Source organism: Nyctereutes procyonoides, unplaced genomic scaffold (genome assembly GCF_905146905.1).
Source record: "Nyctereutes procyonoides isolate TBG_1078 unplaced genomic scaffold, NYPRO_anot_genome, whole genome shotgun sequence".
NCBI lineage: Eukaryota > Metazoa > Chordata > Mammalia > Carnivora > Canidae > Nyctereutes > Nyctereutes procyonoides.
In genome coordinates this window covers 31,131,773-31,154,631 of record NW_026575048.1, presented here as the reverse complement: position 1 = coordinate 31,154,631, position 22,859 = coordinate 31,131,773, and the positions used below count along the sequence as shown (strand labels likewise).

Genomic DNA, 22,859 nt, shown 5'->3' with positions numbered 1-22,859 from the left:
CTGTGTTCATGAAATTCCCTCTTCTTTTCCCTAAATACTAATCACTTTCAAACTTACAGAAGCGCCTTTCAATTCTTATGGACTGTATTTCAGAAATGAATCTCATATTTATATTCTTAATTTATTTGTCCATTTTCATTATGTTCTCTCAGGGTTTTTTTCCTCCATACCTAGTGTTTCTTTACCCTGTGTTCCACTGCACTATGATTTCTGTCTCTTCTGCTCTAGAAGCCATGGATTTCCATATACTTAGATATAAACATATTTGGAGAGGTACACAGGAAAGTTAATTATTTAACCCTAGAACCAAAATAAAGTGATAGACATGGCTTGAAATTGTCTCTTCTCCCCTTATAGTTTGGGACTCAAACTAATCACATGATGTTGAGACTTAGATAATAAAATTACATTGCTAGTTTACTTCTTTTTCTCCCATGTAAGTGTAAGTAAATGTATTCCATCTTGTTTTAAATGTCTTCTAAAATGAATTTCTATTAAAAATAAGTTTCTTTTTTAAAAACTGACCTGTTGATAAGATAGCTTACATGGTTAATATGTACATATTTACATTACTCTTTTATCTGTTATCTTTTGTAAACTTTGCCTTTTCTTTTTTTTTTTTATTAGTTATTCCCCCGAAGGTGTACATGGTTATATGTAATGAACAATTGCCTACTATCAATATCTGGTAAGTCTTTTACTTTTTACGTATCTTATTATTCCCATTTATGTTATTAGCTTTTATATCATGTTTATTTTTCTTAACAGGTAAAGCTTCTCAGCTCTATTCCCATAATTTACCAGGGCTTTTTGATTATGCCAGACAAATGCAAAAGTTACCTGTTGCTATTCCAGCACACAAACTCCCTGACCGAATATTGCCGAGGTAATTGTACATTTAATTATGTTTCCTCCTAAAAAAAATAAGTAAATAAAAAATAATTATGTTTCATCCTTAAAGATAATACATTAATTAATTCTAAATAATAGTTATACTACAGAAATTGAAAAACACTCAGTTTGGGTTAGTAGAAATCGCATATGAAGAAAAAATGTGAGAGGTAATATATTTTCACAGAACTGAGAGGCCCCTCTGGAACTTTGAAACTGATGAGTATTTAGTATGTTTTACAAGGTTAAAACTAGTTTTTTTCTATAATTTGCTAGTAAATTTTCATCATACATCATGTTTTCGACATACTTGTTTTGAGTAAAGTGAATTTTTCTCAAAGAGTTTTTAACCTTAGAAAATCAAAATGATTTATTAAATCAAGCTTTTTGCTTTAGAAGATAGTTACTTAGGAATTGAGGGATTTTGCTTTTCTACTTTCAGGGATTTTTCATTATTTCTCTCTTCCTTTGGTTATTATTGTGTTGCACCTCATTTGTTGACCAAAAGGTCTTCTGAGTCTGATATAAATTATATTTTATGGAAACATTATACTATAGCCATTCTTCCTTTACTGTATCATTATAGAACAACTAATGTACAACCTTAGCTTTCAAGTACCTTGAAAAGCTGTTCTCAATTGCTGAGTTTATAGTAGAGCTAAAATTTGCCCCATTGTGCAAAATACTTCTTAAAAATTAACCTTTGTGGGGGGATCCCTGGGTGGCTCAGCAGTTTGGCACCTGCCTTCGGCCCAGGGCATGATCCTGGGATCCCAGGATCGAGTCCCACGTCGGGCTCCCTGAATGGAACCACCTTCTCCCTCTGGCTGTCTCTGCCTCTCTCTCTCTCTCATAAAAAAAATAAAATCTTTAAAAAAAAAACTAACCTTTTTGGGGACGTCTGGGTGGCTCAGTGGTTAAGCGTCTTCCTTCACCTCAGGGCGTGATCCCCCGGGGTCCAGGGATTGAGTCCCACATTGGCTCCCCTGCAGGGAGCATGCTTCTCCCTCTGCCTATGTCTCTTCCTCTCTCTGTGTCTTTCATGAATAAATAAATAAAATCTTTTTAAAAAATAAACCTTTTTGATGAAAATCATTTAAAAATTATACTGCATGCTTTTCTGCCTTCTTAAAATAGATTACATTGAGTTTAACTGGACACGTTTTCATGATGATTCAGAGTTGCAGCTATGAACTTGATTAATTATATTTACATTATAATATTTACAGTTGGAATTGGAGTTGCCCCTATAACTAGCCCCAAAAATGGAGTCAGGGAGTTTCTTTTTTCACATAGAGTTTATAATGCTCCTTTTTTCCTCCCAGCTGCCACTTGATGCTGTTGTGGTCACACTCCATTTATCCATCTAACTTGATAATCCTCAATTCCTCTGGGCACAGAAACTGACCACCAAACTTTAAAAATAAATGTAAGGTATAAGAGCCCTCTAAGGAATGTAAAGCATGTAAACTTTAATGTATTCACTTATTAATATCATTTTGTCAGAATAGAGACATTTGTAGCTTTATTTGAGCTTTTTTGTAGCTGTGTTCGGTTCTTCAAATTTTACTAAATATACCAGATGTGCAGAAAGTTTCCTAGTATATACATGAGACAACATTGAATACCGTATTACCTCTTCATTTAAGGAATTTCCATAGAGGAAGAGGTTACCTCTAAGAGTACTTTACCTCTACACTGTTACTTTGTTACAGTCAGTCTTTGGTGTTAGTAGCACTCACCAATGTGTCCTTCCAGCTTTCTTCAGTTTTGTTATCAAGAAGTTAGTTATTGTAAAATCGACTATTCTCTCATTTACTGGCAGGAAATCCGAAAGCCTTGTTTGCATGATAAAATTTTATGTGTATTAGTACTAGTTCTTCTACTGTAAAATGAGCACAAATTAAACTTCCTTTGAGCATCTTGTAATGTGCTGTAGTTCTCATAAATCTAGGTACTCATTGTATCATACTGTAAAGCTTCTTTAAAAAAGCATAAGTTTTGGAATCCAGGTAGAGTGAATTTAAATCCTGCTTACTTTAGGTTTGGGACCTTGAATAAATTACACAACCTCTCAGGGTATTCATCTAGAAAATAGAACCAGTATGCCAGTCTTGCAAAGTTATTTTTAAAATGATAAAATATGTATGTATCATATCCACCATGGTTTCTGGCATCTTAATAAGTAGATCTTTTGTCATCATTGTTAGGCATGATAAATTGAACTGTGTCTGTAATATATGCTAAAATATCTTACATTAAATAAGTTGAGAATGTTGGTTCACTTAGGATTCTAGTTAATTAGGTACCAGTAAATAAATTTTATTGCCTTATTGTAAAATCATTACTGAAAGTAAGGTAAGTCTGTATAGATCACTGTAGAAAATTATAAACTTTTATAACATTTTAGTGTGCTGCTCACAACTCAGTTTTGAATAGTTTCATTATTGTTAACTCTAAGCTATAATTAGTAGTATTGATTATGTGGTATTCTCTGTATAATCCTTCAGTACTTTGCAGTCAGTTAATCCTGGGTTTTGACAGCTTCAGTAACTTAACCCCTAAGTAACCTTGGGAGCCAGGAGGCAAGTTTACAAGTGTGGACCAGGAACATTAAACTTGTTGCAGTGGAAATCTTTCAAGACCTTGATTCAGATTTTTTTAAACTCTGAAAAGCACTTTTGTTTGAGCAATTTACTTAATTTACAGGTGTGGGGAATTTTTGTTTTAAGCTGTATAAAATTTCACTGTACATGAAAGGGGTATTTTCATAAATATTAATATAATGTGTGAATTGGAATGTAAAACTCTTCTTGATAAGAACATAGTTGAAGGGAACAGTAGGTCTTTAACCCCAAATTTGGAATCAAGGTATTCTAGATCATTATTGTTGTCATTCAGTGCCTCAGTATCTGATGAATTTCTGTGTCATTGTTTGGGTACCATAATACTAATAAAATGCTAATTCACACAGATAAAGTACTTACAAGTGGTAACAAATTTTAACAGCTTCTCTTGCAAGCTCAGAGCACTCTTTAGTTAAACTGATCCACAATCATAAAAGAGAAGTAAAATTTGTTTTCAAAGTTGAATCACTGTGAGCACTACAGTTAGACTAAGGCACTAGATTAGAATTCTTTCTTGCCTAGAACTGCTCACTGTATGACCTTGAGGAAATTATTAAATCTAACCCTCAGATTTCTATGCTATGACCTATCTCATGGCATTATCAGAGGGACTAATACAGAACATGTGAAGTTCATGGCAAACAGTAAGTTCTCAGTAAATGTTAGCAGTAGTTATTAAAGATTTTTATAAATATAAACAGCATGTACAACATATTAAAAGCTAACATTAACAATACTTCAGCATTATATGCTTGATCTACTCAGCTGCCAGTTGTACAGCAACAAGAACATCAAGATTATTCTAAGCTTGTTTGAAATGGTATTGAGCATCACATGCATGCTTTACAATTTTGTTACCAGTAAAGCACAACTCTTATTTTTTTTAAAAGAAAAAAGACATGCAGAGCAATATCTAATCTGTGACACATTTACACATGTAAAAGAAGTTTAAATATGTGTGCAAAAATGGAGAAATATAATTTGATGTTTGCATAACTTTGTACTAACAGTGTTATATTATCTTTCGTGATAAAAGGCTTTTGAGTTTATGTATATTTTTTAATTGCAGTTTAAAAAAATAATTTTAAATGGATTTTTACAAATTAAGTTTGAATCAGATGTTTGCAGAACCCCTAAACGACCTTTGCCAGAAAAATCTATATCCCACTCTTCCTAAGGAGAGAGATAAAAAATGTCTTTAAAAAATTCTTATTAAAAAAATTCTTATAAATTGTTTTAGTGGTGAGACAGCATTTTACATAGCTTAAATTTACTGTATGTGCTAAAAATATCTTTCCTCAGTTTATGGCTTTTTACTTAGTGGTATCTTTTGGTAAACCAAAGTTATTAATATATTCAACAAATTCATTCAATAAATTGAATGCCACCTGTAGTTTGTGGTGGTAGAGGGGGTCCATTCCTGAAAAAGTATCAAAAGTTTATTAATATTCCCTGTATAATTTGTTCTTTTTGCATTCTTTAAAGAAATTTCAAGGTCGTATTCTTCTAAATCTAAATATTTTATAGTCCTGTTCTTCATACTTTAATAAATCCTTAATCTATTTGGAATTGGAGGAGGGATGAGAAACAGAGCAAATGTATTATTTTTAGTAGACGACCTAGTAGGTCAGCACCAATTTTTAACAACTCATCCTTTCTCCACTGATCTGTAATGACACCATTATCATATACTAACTTCACCTACATGTATTATATATTCATTTTCATTTACATTTAGGAAATTTGCTGTATCAGCAAAAATCCCTGAAACCAAGTGGTGTCAGAAATGTTGTGTTGGTAAGTAAACTGTTCCATGACATGTAGTTCTCCTGCTTTGCAGAGCAGATAAGAAAACACTGTGAGGCTCATTTTTAAATCTAGTATAAAATAGTACTTCTCCAGGGCATTCTGGCAGTAGTAGTTTATTTTTTCCCCTTAAGTAAAACAAATGTCTTGGCCATTCCGTCTCCATGTAAACTAAACCTAACATAGTACCTTGCACATAACAGTCGTTTTGCAAATAATTTATTGACTGAGTAAATGGAGAAAGTAGGATGACTTTTTATTATAGTACTTTATCATACCTTGTTCTCCAGGGGGGGCCTGTTCCTTATCATTCACATGCTGCTCAGTAATAGCTTATGAGACTGCATTTATTCATTCAGCATATATCTTCATGCCTTTAATATGTGAAATCATATTCCTATGACGTGAAGGTTATAGTCTCCTCCTTCACACACCATGATCCTAAATTCCTCCCCCATTCCCATCACAACCAGCTGTTTTATTTGCCCATAGCAAAAGCAAAAAATAATTTTCTTTCCTTCCCTTAAGAAACTCTGAGGCTTTGTTTTATTTGTAAACCTATATTTTGAGATTTGATTAATGTCTTCATGTTGCTAGAACCAAAGTATCACTGCCTCTGAACATTACTACCAAAAGCACCCTTAGCCACCTGTCCCTAAATGTGCTATATTTAGCCTATCTATTTGGCAACTTCTCCCCAAACCTATGTATGATCTTCCTTCAGGATCTTGCTGCCTCACCTAATCGTCCTGGTACCATGAGACCTAAAATCTTTTTTCCTAACCCCAGACCCTAGAACTTATTTGTAATAAGACAAAACTCCTGCAAGTGATAGTTTCCTACCCTCATGGAAGGTGTTTTCACCCTGCAGTCTAATTAAGAAATGAAATGGCAGCCAGCTTTTGTTTTCAGAGCATGCAACTACTGTTGTCAGGACTTTGCATTATAAGAGAACTTACATATACTTTTTTGCCTTGACAGTGCGAAATCCTTACACAGGCCATAAGTACCTATGTGGGGCACTTCAGACTAGCATTGTTTTATTAGAATGGGTTGAACCAATGCAGAAATTTATGTTAATTAAGGTAAGCATGAAAAGCAACCTAAGTCATTCTTAGTATAAAAGCTTAATTAAGTCAATTTTCCTGTTCTTCAAAAAAAAAAAAAAAAAAAAAACCCCACCCAAACACCACATTTTTTCTTTTTTTCCCATTACTTCTCAAGTTAATTTCATGATTTTGGATTATGTGGCAGGAAAGGAAATTTCCTAATTGTAAGGAAATCAGTTAGCCAGATAAAAGTTTTAAAAGAGACTAGAGAAATACTTAAGGGAAATGGCAGTAGGAGCAAGAAATAGCATCTCACACACACAGTCTGATGTCCAGAACAGGAGGTGTTAAGAAGCAGTGGAATGTTGTTTAAATACATTCTCTGGCTGACCTGCTTTATCACAGAGGAGAAACAACCTACAGGTTGGCATTTGGCCTAAGAGGAAAGGGATAACCATAGTGAGAGGGAATTTACTTGGATTAACTGTTAATTTGGTCAGGCCTTCCCACGGATGGTTTTTTTGTGCCTAAGTTTCTGTAGAATCTTTAATTAATGAATATTCTTTAAAATATTTAATATTATTCAACTGTAACTTAAAATTGGAGGAAAAACTAACAAAAGGGCTCATTCCCATCAAGGAAATACCAAATGAATTTTTAAAGCTGTTTTCTTTGCTATTTTATATAAATTAAGTAGTCTTACTTCCTGAGCATTTGACATCTCCCTAGAAATTGGGGTCAGAATATAATTGGAGAAGATTCTTCCTAAATTTTATAATCCAGCCTTAGGGTACTTAAAGTATTGGCTTCCTGTTATTTAAATTTCTCTAAGTGACTAAAGAATCTTTTTAATTTCCTATCACTATTTGCTAACCTCAACATTAAGTAGGGCTAAAGAAATAAAATAGTTTCAAGAATTTTGAACCCATTGAGGTGCTCTTGCCACAAATCACTGAAGTAAAAATTGTTTAAACCAAAAACTGAAGGGGAGAAATAAATAGCCATATGAACTATCTAAAGCAAGGCTTCTGAATACAGCCCATTTATGGCAAAAACAGTTTTGTTCTCAGGTCCTCTTTATTTTTGCCTATTTAACAAAAGCATGCCTCCTCTAGATGGGGGTATAAAGTGTGCACAGTTTGATTTTTCTGCAGCCCTTCCCTTCCCTGTTGTCTTCTTATCTTTTCCTTTTACTCTATTTTAATTAGGTCCTCCCAATTCCTTTCATTCCTAACCTATAGCAGAATAAAAAATAGTTTCATTCTATCAGTTTTCATAGATTGAGTCTGATTAAAACTTAGGATGAATGAATTTTTTGCATTACCTGATATGTTATACCACTTATCCTAACATATAATGAAAGACCTTTTCTCTCTCTATTAAAGGAATTTTAGATATGAAGAACATGCAGGAAAGAATATACACTTTGAAGACATGAGAAGCTTAAAAATTACCCATCCACATCTTCTCTTTTCCAGGTGGATGGTTGCAGGGAGCCTGGCACTGACTAATTAATGAGGCCTGTTGCCAGTGTTCTAAGATACTACACTTAGAATACCATCTCCCTTAAGACTGCACACTTCCCATTTTCCTTATATTTCCTGAGCTCTCTGTAGGCCCTTACCCTGAATCTTAACCCAACTCTCTTTCCCATCTCTCTACTTCAAAATACTGGGGATATTTTGTTTCTAAGTTTGACATTATTGTGATTAGTGTTTATGATGTTTCTATTCTACAGTCTTATCTGTTTAAAAACATTTTTATCCTTTCTGTAGTCTCCCTTCCTCTTAATGACATTTCTGACAGAGATTTTGCTTCATTAGACTACATTTTCATAAGTAAAAGTTAGAAATTAAAGACCTTTCCAGCATATTATGTGCCTATTACAAACCAGGCACAGTGCTTTTTAACTAGAGAAGAAAATGAATAAGATGTAGTCATTGGTTCAAAGACCATCACCAATAGCAACTGGATTTAAAGCTCTTAGATGGGAATCCTCTTCTGTTAATGACAGCACACATTATTAGAAGCTAAATAAAATTATTCAGAATCTCTTGGTTTTCTTATTTGCTGACAAAATTAAACAGAAGCATTGTTTTCTGCTTTACTGTTCTTATCACATTTCAAAGAGAATTTTTTTTCAAAGAATTATTTTAAATGTTTCTGTACACTTGTAGGTGCTCTGGCAGTCACAGGGAAGGAAGGGATATGGATGAGGACAACAGATGCACAGGCTTTACCTTCTAGCCACAGAACCACATCATATTTTCTAACTCTCTAAGAATGGTAGTTACGGTAGCCCCATTTTACCAGTCTCTTTTCTCCAGACTTTATTTTCTTTAGAATCTATGAGTTGCCAAATTAAAATATAAATTCAGTAGCTTTGTTAAGTACTATTACTGCTTACCCTTTGCAGAATAAAATGAAAATACAGCCCATTTATAAGAGCAACAAAAATACAAAGATACTGAGTGGACTTATTAAAGTATGTATAAGATTGATATTTTTTGAAAAAGCAACTTTTATTGTGAAGAGTATCACTAGCTACTCAGAACTCCCCATGGCACCTCCCACCAAGTCAGCGCCTGTACTTTCCATTTTTACCGGATAAACATGCACCTCTAAAACATTAGAATTAATTTTACCTGATTTTTCAACAATATGTAGATGGAATCATAAAGTATATACTCATTCATGTCTGACTTTTGTGTAGCAACATATTTCATTGTTGGATATAGCTCATTTTCATTGTTCTATAATTTCCCATTGTGTGAATATGCCATTATTTTATCTATCTACTGTAGATGAGCATTTGGGATACTTCCAGTTTTTTGTTATTTGAACAGTACTGCTGTGAACATTTTTGCATATGCCTCCTATGCACATGCATACTCATATTCTCTAGAACGTATAACCAGAGTATTATTGCCGGGCTCAAAGGGATGCATATCTTCAGCAGGAACAGATGATGTAGGTATCTAGTGTAGCCATACTATACAGGTCATGCACCTATCACCTTGTGAGTGTTCGTCTGCTCCTCTCTGGGTAACACTTTTTGTGTCTATCATTTCATTTTAGTCATTCAGGTGGATATGTATAGTCTCTGGTAGTTTAATTTCCTGATTATGTTAATGTTCTCCATCGATTTTTCTAAATTTAGTAAATATGAATTTATTTAGACTTTGTATAGCATTCTGTAGCAACATAAAAATAACTTTGAAGTTAAATAAAATTGGTTGCATCATAACTGTGAGTTCATGAATAGTCACTTGAGGTATGAGGATAAATATCTCTTATTTGTGATTTTTTTTTTCCTGTCCAGTTACAAGAAGAGGGTTTCTTGCTAACGAGCATTTCAGTGCTCTTACCCATGTTTGCTCAGTTGAATAAGAAGGCAGGGAGTATAACTGAAGCAGCATCAAATTGGGAGGCAGGAGATACTGCCAGAAAGGGCTGGAGGACCCTGGACCAGTCACCAGATTCCTAGGTCTCGGTTTCCACCTCTGAAAAGAGAGGGCTAGACAGGTGATTTATAAGTTCCCTTCTAGCCATGATGTCCTAAAATTATGTGATTTTTTAACTTTAAAAAATTTGTACAGTGCTAAACCTTAAATATTTTATAATTTGTATTTCTCTGCATATCCAAAGTTTCTGTGGCAAGAAGCAATCTTTTAGTAGAGAGTTATTTTCCTTATTTTCATAAAACTAAAAATTCTTAACAGTGTTCATGAAACTATTTGGCTTTTGTTTTCCTTTGTTTAATATATTTTTGTTTCTCTCTTTAGCACATAGATTTTCCTATACCATGTCCACTTAGAATGTTTGAAATGCTGGTAGTTCCTGAACAGGAGTACCCTTTAGTCTGTGTTGGTGTCAGTAGAGGGAGAGACTTCAACCAAGTGGTTCGATTTGAAACAGTCAATCCAAATTCTACCTCTTCATGGTTTACAGAATCAGGTTTGTGATTTTTGTTGATTATTAAGGCCAATACATTATTTGATTTTATAAATAATAAACTTACTGTAGCTCTCAGGCTAAAATAGTGCATAAAAAACTAATCTGGAATAACATTAAAATCTCATCTGGAGGGATCCCTGGGTGGCGCAGCGGTTTGGCGCCTGCCTTTGGCCCAGGGCGCAATCCTGGAGACCCGGGATCGAATCCCACATCGGGCTCCCAGTGCATGGAGCCTGCTTCTCCCTCTGCCTATGTCTCTGTACCTCTCTCTCTCTCTCTCTGTGACTATCATAAATAAATAAAAAAAAAAAAATTAAAAAAAAAAAAATTAAAAAAAAAAAAAAAAACCCTACTGAAAAAAAAAAAAAAAAATCTCATCTGGAATAACTTAATAACTTCTGGAAAAAGAATATGGCTTGCTTTAAAATAGCTAATTTGTTTGACACATTTAAAATATAATGCAAAAAAAAAAAAAAAAAAAAAACCATAATGCATTCCTGAACCCAAGTATACATCTGAATCACCTGGAGACTTGCTGGCCCCCACTGCGAGAGTTCTTCATTCAGTACATCTGACGTGGGACCTGCGGATTTTACTTCTGTATGTTCCCATGTGGTGCTGATGATGTGAATACAGGAACCACACTTTGAAAACTACACAAATACACCTATCTCAGGCCTAGAAAAGTTGATTTAAATAAAAGGAAAAACTGTACTGAGTGTAGTTTATTTTCCATTTTATTCCTATAATTGAAACACAGCTACTATACAGTAACTTTAATAAAATTTTAATGATTTGTAATTAGGATATAAATTATAATGAAATAGCTCCTACTGAAATATTAGATGGTACTTGAAAATAATTTTTTATATAACTTGTTTCCTTACATTTTGATCTGTGTTGTTTAGTTGCATAGCAGATCTTTCCTTCATAGCTAGAAATATTATTTACAATTAATGAGCTTTTTACAGAAATTTGATTATAGTTTGAAACCTTCAATTTTGTCATAATCAGTACACATTAGTAAAACTTGTGTTATGTGGTAAGTAAATCTGAACTTTTACACTTTAAAAAAAGTAACCTGGATGGTTTTTTTTTTTCTTATTTTTAAAGCACTGTATTTATTATGGAGCTCCTTTTGTTGTTTCTCCCTTTAAAAATGACATTGTATGGTGTTTTGCTGTAAAATACAGTGGCCATTTTAGAAGGCACTTTTTATTTATTTAGAGAGCAAGGCATGTGAAGGGCAGAGAGGTAGAGGGACAGGGAGATTGAGGGGGATAATCTTAACAGAACTCCATGCCCAGTGTGGAGCCTGACATAGGGCTCAATCTCATGACCCTGAGATCATGACCTGAGCCAAAATTAAGAGTCATGCTTAACTGACTGAACTACTCAGGTGCCCCTAGAAGGCAATTTTTACAAGTCTTGTAGAGCCTCTTTGTCAGAGTTTTTGGGTTCTTACAGAAATGTTAAGCCAGTTTACTAGTAAATACTGATGAGTCAGGAGTTTGTTGGAAGCCTGAGTGTTCACAAAAGGAAAGAAATTAAGAGTTGAAGTTTTCTGCGGTAGAAAAAAATCACAAACACATTAAGAACCCTAGAGACAATTGCAGGACTTACTGAAACCCAGGAAACTTGAAACCGTTTTCCTTTAAGGACATATTGTTGAAGGAAAACGTGGTTGGCCCTTGGCAACATAATGTGGCTTCTCTGGCTCCCCTAAATAATCTATACTGCCTTTTCCCTTAGACACTGCTTCTTCCTTTCAGATAGTGGGCTCACTCTTGCTTTCCTGATCTCTTCCCCTCTGTTTTACAGACAGGCATTGTTGGGTGACTGGTACTTTATTGTTAGTGATTTTCAGTTAATGCCTTATTTCTCCCAAGCATTTTAATTTTAAATCCTTCTCTACAAACTATTGAATGAAGGGCCTAATCTCCGCACAAAAGAATTTAATACTATGGGTACCTTCCTTTTAAGGAATTTTTAATTTCATTCCCTTCCTGTAAGGATATCTCTTTATTAGAGGTTAAATATGATAAGTATAACTCATCTCTGGTTTTGAGATGGTGAGATAAAAATTGAGTAAGAGAAAGTATAGTTAGACTTTAACATCAAATGAGATTCTAAACCAGTGGTTTCCTAAACTCTGCTGCAGTTTAGAATCTACTTGGGAAGCTTTTAAAACTCCTGACACCTCAAGTCACACACACCCTCAATTAAATAAGAACATCTAGAGGTAAAGCTAGGCATCAGTATTTTTTAAAGATCTCTAGATGATTCCAGTGCGTGGTAACTAATTAATACAAGCAGTTGATAAAACCTTATTTTCCTGGCTTTCTCTCTAGTAATGCTGAACTGGCTTCCTGAACTGAAATAGATTGTGTAGATCTAGATTGAATAGATTGTTAATTTTCACCCATGTGTATAAGGGCTATAAAGATCAGATTTGCAGGAGGCCTAGTCTAAGTTCTTTCAGCCCTGGATAGTTACAGAAGTACCAGGTCTAAAATACATTTGCAGGTCTGAAATACTGCAGTCCTTGGATACCTAAATACTATGGGAAATAGAAACAGCGAACTGTAGGTCATCAGACTCTCAGGAAATATAAGGCCAGAAACAAAGGCCTATAGCTCAGCAGTTTCAGTTTTGATGTTCATATAAAGTTTAGGATAACCTACTTTTCACTTTATGGCAAATCATTATTTAAATATTCTGAGTTTGTAAGAACTTTGATAAATCATTATAATAAAAGTAATGCCTCTTTGCATTTTGGTATTTATACTTCTCAAAATACTTCAGTATTTCTTTTAATTTCATTTGTACTTGAAATATTTGACTCTGATTCACTCAGTAAATATTACATGTGGTGCCAGGCACTACCATATAATAAAGTACAAAAGCATAGTCCGTGGCCTTCTGAGCTTAAAAGGAGGAATCACTCATAACCATAATATAGAAGATTAGACTCCTGATTCCACATACAAATGAAGAAGATTGACAGTAGTAATGACGATAGCGCTCCACCGAGCACTCACTTCGTTTAGCACTTGGATCAGAGTTTAGACCCCCAAGCAGCCTGGTTTAGCCACTATATATGTATAGCTAAAAATGTAAATCCATTTCAAATTCAGTGATGTTCAGAATTCTTGTTTTTATACTTCTGTGCTTTCAATATTACTTTTTTGTGTAAGTTTATTGAGTTTGTTTGTGTTACAGATAGCCCACAGACAAATGTTACTCACGTAACCCAACTGGAGAGAGATACCATTCTTGTATGCTTGGACTGTAAGTTTTTCTTTATGAACACCTTATTTTAACACTTTTTTTTTAATCTTGGTTTCTGAGTGAATTTTCCCTACCTTCTTTAGGTTGTATCAAAATAGTAAATCTCCAAGGAAGATTAAAATCTAGCAGAAAACTATCATCTGAACTCACCTTTGATTTCCAGATTGAATCAATAGGTAAGTAAAAGTTTTGTATTTCTTGTATGATTTCAGTAAGAGCTACTTAAAATAACTTACGTGATAGTTATTTGAAACTATAGAACAATATTACTAAGGACACATTTTTTTAAAATACAGGATATAAAGAACATGAGTCAGTAGCAATCTTTTATAATTCTCTGAAATAGTTAATAACTGATATAATCTATAAATAACGCTACCCTCCTTAGAGATTTGACATTTCAAAAGAAATAATTAAATATTATTTTTCATAACACAGTTGTGAATTCCCATTCCTCCAAATTCCTGTAGTTTCCCTATAAGTACTTGAAAATTTCAGACTTAGGGTACTCTGTTATATTTTTGCTGTTGTATTTGCTTATCAGAGCATTTTAAGCATCTCCATAATGAGATCATGGAATCTCCTTATCATTCTCACATTTTGCTTGACTAGAGTGTTTTCTGAAAAAAGATTTCTTACAGAATCAGTATTCTAAAATGATTACATTCCAGAAAAGTAGGTAAAAATGATCATGTATGAGATGGTGCTGGAAAAATGAAGGAGAGCTAATTCAGTATTTAACTAGACAATTTTTTTGGTCTTGTTATCAGTGAAAGATATTTCCACATATATATGTTGATTGAGGGTAGGGCCGAGAGCAAATAGTTCATTTGTCTTATTCCTGGCTCTATTTTTACTCTGTCCTCCAATTAGAATGACTCTCTGCCAGCAAGCAAATGCCGATGATAATAAGGAGGGAAATCTCTTCAAGATGTTAAAACAGAATCCATGCTTAAAAACACAAGGTCAGGGCCAAAGAGTAAGATAAAGAACAGAAACTCAAAGCAGTATGCAGGCCTGAAGCCAACAGATGTGCTGGGCTCCTGGTAATAAAGAATATGAAAAGTATCCCACAGGAGATAGGAACCAGAGCCGGGCTCCTTGCTTGAGATGCCTGGTAACCAAGACTCTCCGCACCTAAGGCCTGATGGCTTTATAGAAGATTTTTATCCACCCTTAAAGAGATGATCTCTATCTATACAAACTATTTCAGATTATTGATAGAGAAGGAATGCTGAACAAATCAGTGTTTGACACTGATACTAAGGTCAAGCAAGATTAACATAGAAAACAAAATTATCCAGTCTCAAAAATAGATTTCAAAAAAAATCTAAAGTACTAACATATAGAATTCTGTATCATCAAATAATAGACTTTATGTCAGTAAAGTAGGGATAGTTAAGCATCAGAAAATTTGTTTATGTAATATAGCACACTAAATTTTAAAAGCAAAAAATCACATAATTTTTTGGTAAATAGACAAGCATTGAGTAAAATCCAATAGACAAGCATTCGTGATTTAAGAAAAAAAGAACCCAACTTCTTAGCAAATTAGGAATAGAAGGAAATGTTCTTCATCTAGCAAAGTATATTTTAAAATATTCATGTTTTAATGGTTAAACTCTCCCATTAAAGTCAAGAACAAGGTAAGAATACCTACTATCATCACATTTCAGCATCTTACTAGACAAGAAAGGAAACTATGAGGATTAGAAAGAAAAAAACACAAGATCCTTTTTTGCTGATGGTATTATCTATATAGAATGTACAACTGTCTAAACAGGAACCACTAGGAGAATTCAGAGTTGCTGAATGTGAGTAACAGAAATGAATCACTTTTCAGTGTGCCGGTAATTGTGAAATTTTTGAAAGGAAAAAAGATCTCATTGACAATGGCAATAAAATAGGTGGAATTAAATGTAATCAGAATATGTTTAAGGTCATTATCTAGGAAATTCCAACTTGTTTAAAATTATTGTTTAAAAACATAAAAGTCGATTTGAACAAATGAAGAACTATACCATGTCCATGGATAGAATGACGGAATATGAGAAAGGTGTCAGTTCTTTATAAATGAAACCACAAATTTGGTGCATTTATAATAAAAATCCTGATAAGGTGTTTTATGCCACTTGATAAGCTGATCTTAAAATTCATATGAAAGAACCAAAGGCTAAGAACAGTAAAATACATTTCAAAGAATACTTGCCCTACTCAGTGTTGAAACTTTTATAAGGCTATAGTGATTAAGACAGTGTGGGCTCAAGCAAGACAGGGATAAATAAATAGAACAGTGGCTCTAGAAGAGAAGGCTCAGAAATGGGCCTATATATAGATGGAAATTTATAAGCATAATATGTCAGTGGAAAATGGTGGATGTTCAGCAAATGATGCTGGTACAGTTGGCTATCTACAAGAAACAAAATTGGATGTTTCCTTGCTGAATACACACAAAAGTATGTATTTAAATATGCTTTTTTTTTTTTTTAAGATTTTTTATTTATTCATGAGAGACAGAGAGAGGCAGAGACACAGGCAGAGGGAGAAGCAGGCTCCATGCAGGGACCCTGACCCGGGACTCGATCCCGGATCTCCAGGACCACGCCCTGGGCTGAAGGTGGCGCTAAACCACTGAGCCACCCAGGCTGCCCAAGCACCAGATTTAAAATAGTGTGTCAGGGAGGGAAGAAGGACTGGAATGGGATTACAGGAGATTGTATGTGGATGCCAGCTATATTTGTTTTTATTTAAAACAAAAGGCAAATATGGCAAAATGTTAGGATTTGCTAGTTAAATAGTAAATGCATTTGTTTCTGTGCTATTCTCATATTTTTCTAGGTGTTTGAAACACCTTATTTTCAAATATTGTCATTTTATCAAAACAAAACTTTCTAGAAACAAAACAATATTTTTGAAGGATTTTCTTTTTTCCTGACAAAAAGTTGAGTAAGTTCTATCTGGCATATGTGTATTTTTCATTTCAAAAGTAAAGATGCCATGTAAATATGGAATAGCTGACAGTGATTAAATGAAGTATTGCTATACAAGATAGAGGGACAAAATGATGCTTATTGGTTAAACTTTTGTACTATTAACAGTAACTGAGCTGTTCTTGCCTGCTAGTTTGCCTACAAGACAGTGTGCTAGCGTTCTGGAAACATGGAATGCAAGGTAGAAGTTTTAGATCTAATGAGGTAAGCTTTTAAAAATTGTGTCCATTAAATAGTCATGAAGCTATCAAATTCTACTTCAAATAATTTTCTTTAACTTTGAAAAATTCCTAATTAATAGAGGAATACTTGGTATGCTCACTTTATTAATATTTACTGTATTCAGCCGGGTAATTAAATTAATAGCACATACTCTGGCAGCACCTCTCTCCATTCACTCAAACAACTCCAGTGCATATTTTATGTGCAACCAGATACTCCTACATTCAGAACAAGAATTTCCTGATACTGTTAAAAGTGATTTTCTTTCAACTCTCCCAGACCACACTTGGAACAAGAGTGTAGATGCTGGCTCTGTCTTGAGGCAACTTTCTACTTTGTATTTCAGAAATAATGACCAGAGCAGGCTTATAAGTAAAGGATTGCACATTCCTTTTCAACTGCCTTACCTGTTGTCTCTCTTACCTGTATTCACTTGACATTTATAAGATTCTTTGACTCCTCCCCTCCTTTTCTATAGATGCTTTGGTAGAGATATGCAAATTGTATGTCTGGTTTTTGTTTGTTTAGATTCTATTTATTATTTATTATTTTAGAGAACATGAGCATGGGGGGAGGGGCAGAGGGAGAGAAAATGCCAAGCAGAGTGCAGAACCCAACATGGGGCTTAATCTCACAACCCTGAAACCATGACCTGAGCTGAAATCACGAGGTGTTTGACTGACTTAGCCACCCAGGTGCCCCACTTCTTTCTTCCTGCCTTAATTTAGCTCCAGGAACAATTTAACTCCCAGTTCCTGTGACATACTCAGTTCTGCTCAGCATTTCCACCAGAATGCACTGGGGTTACAGATGTGAGCAAGATGTGGTATTGCCCCTAAGAATATTATGGGCAAATTAAGTCACCAGAGACTCTCAGTACCCCAAACCCCTCTCAATAGTTTAACTTTCACTTGAGCATTAGAGGGAAAAGAGAACTTTGGGTGCCTGAAGCAAGAAAGTAGCTCATTTGTGTTCTAAACTGTCATTCTAAGCTCAAAGTATGTCTTCTAACCAAGTGGACATTATAGCAGAGTTATCATGAGCATGAGTTCCGGAGTTGAAATACCGGATTCAAGTCTCCATCCTGCTATTTCATAACTGTGGCCATTGCATGTCACTTAACTTCTCTTTGCCTATACTTTTTCATTTGTGAATTGAAGATAACAAAATAGTACTTACTTCTTTGGGTTATTAAGATTAAATGAAAGGAAGCATGTAATATGCTTAGCATAATGCCTGGCTTATAATAAGTATTCCAGAAAAGTCATAGGGGCATCTGACTGGCTCCATCTTAGAGCATGCGGCTTTTAGCCAAGGCACAGGGTTATAAATTCGAGCCCCAGTTGGGTTATAGAGACTGCTTAAAAATAAAATTTTTAAATGAAAGAAAAGAAACTTCATAGCTAATATGTTTCTAGTAGGTATTCCCACAAAAGGGCTTCTCAGGAAGTTTGAAAAATCACCTGGGGGAATTGAGCGGGAGATAAGAATAGTCAGCAACAAATAAACACTAGGCAGAGAAAGAAAGACACCATGGGCAGGATACAAGAGAGCAGTTTCAGAAAAAGAAAAGGTTGCCCAAAAAAAATCACCTGAGGGGCTGTTTCAAACTGTGCCAACAGCCTGTACTGAATACTCTTCCAAAAATGTTAGGTCCTCCTAGTAGGCAAACCCCCAAACACATTGAAGATCAGTCATGGTGAGCCACTATTACTGAAGTTAACAGGTTGTAGCCTTCAGATGTGCTGGGTTCCAGAAGAGAGTGAGAATCCTTAGTGTTTCCAGAATAACCAGTTTTAGAGGTACTAATAGAATGCATTTAGTTTGGAAATCAAATGGTTTTTTCAGCCTATGACATTGTGGGGAGAAGTTACTGCCATTATAATTTAGAATGTTTTGCATTTAGTAAGCAAAAATAGTGGGTTTTTCTTTCTCCCATAGACTTATCTTTAACTTCCCAACTGGTAATTTGCCACACTGAGGACTTCTTAAAGGATACATGCCTTCAGAAAATACTATTTCAGGAGACTGGGGGAGATACGGGAAAGAAAAATCATCTATAGAGCACTGCCTTAGCTAGGCATTATACCTACTACTGCTTCTAAGAACACTGCACAGTACTGCAGGGTAGAGATTTTTCTCTTTTTATTTTACAGAAGACAAAACTATTTTTCAGGAAATTATATAACCTTGTCCAGTGTCGTAACTGGACACTCCCATAAGTGGGAGAGCAGGGCTTCAAATTCCAGTCTCGAATTTGTCCCATCATACCACAGCGCAGCCTTTGAAATAAAAGAACCAGATCTGAGTGGCTTGCTGCTTCAGTGGCCTTGCTGTTAGTATTAACATAACTGACAGAGGTTTCTGATAGATAAATGGTCTAGGTGCTTGCTTTTAAATTTTTCCAGGGTCTATAATTAATAAGTAAATGGTTTTCCTACTCTCCTATTTTATGATTAATTGAAAATTAAGCACATTTTTCATAGACTAACAAACTCTGATGTATTTAGGTACTGATTTAAGTTAACAATCATGCAGGGTTCTATTTTCATCTTAGGAATTATATTTCTTTTCAGTAGAGCTATAAATTAAATGCCCATATAAAATTTTGTGCCTTTAATTCCAGAAATTAAGTTTATATTTTAATTGAACAGGTAACACAAGAAATTTCAGATAACACAAGAATTTTCAGACTGCTTGGATCTGACAGGTATGGAGAATGGGTTGTGTTAAATACATTGTACTAAATGCATTTTATAAATCCAGCATGAAACTGATTTCTTTTTCAAGGGAATTGAAATTTCTACAGTAATATATTCAACATTGTATTTTTCACACTGAAGAATTCACAAGTCAGAAAGTTATAAAATGTGCCTGATCTTCCAAGTAACAGGAATATATCAATCTGTCAGTACTAATTTTGCATTAAATGTGCTATCTAAAGTATGATTTACAGAGCGAGAAAGAGGAAATTACCATATGCTAACAAATAAAACTTCTTGGTTTTAGTGCCACATAGAATTTTTGGGTTCTATTCTGATATACTTTCTGATTCTTGAACGACAGATGATTTTATACTTTGTAAAAATTAAGTTCCCCAAATTATTCCAAATACAGGTTTTCTCCACCTCTGACCCTTAGAACAACACCAGCTTAGAGGTGGGAGATGGTGGGCAGCAATATTACTTCCTGGGGTTGGAACTGGTTCTGTAATCATAGGGATTTGCAAATCATTTTCTGTCCACAAATCAAATAAACAGCATTTATAGAGGCATAAAATGAAGAAGCAATGGAAAATGTTTCTGCTAACGTTAGTTTTCAAGAATAACTTTTGGTCTGATTATTATTAATTATTATTATTTTAGGGTCGTGGTTTTGGAAAGTAGGCCAACTGATAACCCCACGGCAAATAGCAACTTATACATCCTGGCGGGCCATGAAAACAGTTACTGAGGAAGTCTGTGCTTTGGACAGTTAATTCTAGAAAGAACAAACACTACTGCCGCAACATTGATGAATGCTTGAAGCTGTACAAAAGCTGCAGTGACCTGGCTTCAGTTACATGTAATTTATTGTGGCATGAGACAAGATGGGGAGCCTTTTTGTTTTAAGTGGTATGGATATATTTAGCATATTGAACCACACAAGTGCTTAATTCATTGTTATGTAATCTTTGTACATATGGGCAGTATTTTTCTGTGAAACTTCATATTGCTGAAGACATACACTAAGAATTTATGTAGATAATGTACTTTTATGAGATGTACAAGTAAGCGTCTTATCTGTACAAATGTAAATGTTGATGAAAAATGCAACTGGGGTTAATATTTTAAGAATTCTTAGTATATTATTGGGTGTGGCTATATTACAAAATGGGATGCTGGCAAACAGTACATTTAACACTATTGTATTTTTATTATATGTAATTTAGTAATACAAATATAAATCTTGTAACTTTCAAAATTGTAATGGAGGCTATAATCATTTTATAATCTTGTTTTTAATTTTAATGCAAGTACACTGGTGTTTATATTTGCACAGAATATATGTGATGTATTAAGTCACAAAAGTAAGCTGTGACATTGTCAATACACATTTGGCTCCACAATATCTTTTTTTAAATGTATTTGGATTGTTTTCTATGTGAAACAAACCAATTAACCACCTGTTGTAGTAACTGGTCTTTTTATATTTAAGCAGAATCCTGTAAGATTGTCTGTGCTTAAAAACATACCTTTGAAAAAATTTTGAATCACAGAATAGTGGTACCGTGATATAACACTGCAGTTGTTGTCTGAATTACAGTATGCACAGTATGCACAAAGGATAAATTAGCATTATTAAAGAGTCCACACTAAACATTTCATATAATCATATTGAAGAACTATAACATTCCATAGAGTGGAGTGGTTCAAATTTCTAGTGAAATTTTTGCTTTGGTTGGCCTTATTTTATGATTTTCATATTTCTTTTGACTTAGAGTATTCACACATGGCCAAAATAATTTAGTTACTACCTCATATAAACGATATAATGGTTACTACACATCACAGGAACTTAGTTTTGGTTTAAAGTCCTTTTTGATTGCTTTTTTCCAATGGAATAGGTATATACCAAGTTTTAGCAAAATGCACACTTTGGCTCTTTTTTGGTATATGTTCTTTATATTTTAATGTGGATATATACACTAGGAACAAACTAAATTGTGATTTATGGTCTTCATTTATTTTAATTGATAATGCTTTTAAATATGTTCCTGATTGTACATAGTGTAAAATAAACATGTTTTTTAACATGCGGTTGTATAGTAGCTTGTCATCTGGCTTATATGGAGTAAGACTAAAATATATTAAGGAGAAAAACAGTTTTTCATCATTCTGCGTTGACTCTTTAAATACCCCCTTAAATACTTCATGTCCCTTAGATCATATTTTTATTTGAAGTGTCATCTCAGTTTCATAACGGGGCATCTTTTATAGAATTTTCAACTTTCCGATCAGAAAAATCAATTGAACATTCATAGTCTTATGGAGAGCAGGTGTCGGCAAACATACCTCAGCCCAATCCTGCTTACCACCTGTTTTTGTAAATAAAGTTTTATTGGAACACTGCACCACATACTCATTTATGTGTTGTTTATGGCTGTGTTTGTGCTACAGTGACAGAGGTGAATGGTTGCAAGAAAGCTGTATGGCTTACAGAGCCTTAAACATTTACCGTCTGACCCTTTTATAGAAAAAGTGTGGGGATCCCTGGGTGGCGCAGCGGTTTGGCGCCTGCCTTTGGCCCAGGGCGCGATCCTGGAGACCCGGGATCGAATCCCACGTCAGGCTCCCAGTGCTCCCAGCTCCCAGTGCTCCCTGCTTCTCCCTCCGCCTATGTCTCTGCCTCTCTCTCTCTCTCTCCCTCTCTCTCTCTCTCTCTCTCTGGGACTATCATAAATAAAAAATAAAAATTAAAAAAGTGTGCCAACTCCTGGGTTACAGAAAGGAAGGGGGGAGCGTGTTGGGAATGCAGTTTTGGAAGTTAAAGAAGGGGACAATTAGATTGGAAGAACTGGATGGTGGATCATGAGGCACCATTTCTACTCTTGGTAGTGTCACCACCCTTCTGTGTGATGTTAGGTAATTTACTTGACTCTAGAACAGTTTTCTTATCTAAAACATGACTTCTAAATCATATAGGTGTTAATAATCATAGCAGTTGTATATATGTGTCACTTTTCCCAAATAAATACATTGTCACTGATCTTAGCATTAATGACTGAATAATGACTCAAAAACACATCTTTGCCAGAATAACATTGACTTTTTGAAAAAGAAAGACTCATGGAATAGACTTTCAAGAAATTAAGATTTTGTTCTTGGCATTTATTGACCAAGTTGTTGATCCTTTTTCTGGACCACTGTTTTTTCTAGTTTCCAAGTCCTGTAAGTTATATATATAGGGTCGCATCTCAGAAAATTTAACAATCATATTTAACTGTCAAACACTTAGAATTATTTCCAGAAAATATACAGCTGTTT

General features: G+C 34.4%; 1 protein-coding gene across 3 annotated transcripts in view; it reads left to right on the top strand.

Annotated features, from left to right (window-relative positions):
- The window catches only part of MAP4K3 (mitogen-activated protein kinase kinase kinase kinase 3), a 186,230-nt gene extending 164,284 nt beyond the window's left edge, over positions 1-21,946 (top strand). For 2 of the 3 annotated variants that reach the window (XM_055326973.1, XM_055326974.1), the window contains 10 exons: positions 628-688; positions 769-886; positions 5,257-5,315; positions 6,306-6,409; positions 10,159-10,330; positions 13,553-13,621; positions 13,705-13,797; positions 16,745-16,815; positions 19,488-19,543; positions 20,199-21,946. In XM_055326973.1, the coding sequence (XP_055182948.1) occupies positions 628-688; positions 769-886; positions 5,257-5,315; positions 6,306-6,409; positions 10,159-10,330; positions 13,553-13,621; positions 13,705-13,797; positions 16,745-16,815; positions 19,488-19,543; positions 20,199-20,286 (891 nt within the window). In that variant the 3' untranslated portion in view covers positions 20,287-21,946. Of the gene's footprint in view, positions 1-627; positions 689-768; positions 887-5,256; positions 5,316-6,305; positions 6,410-10,158; positions 10,331-13,552; positions 13,622-13,704; positions 13,798-16,719; positions 16,816-19,487; positions 19,544-20,198 lie in introns of all 3 variants that reach the window. The other variant, XR_008664688.1, reaches the window with a different exon arrangement.
- Positions 21,947-22,859: the final 913 nt, after the last annotated feature.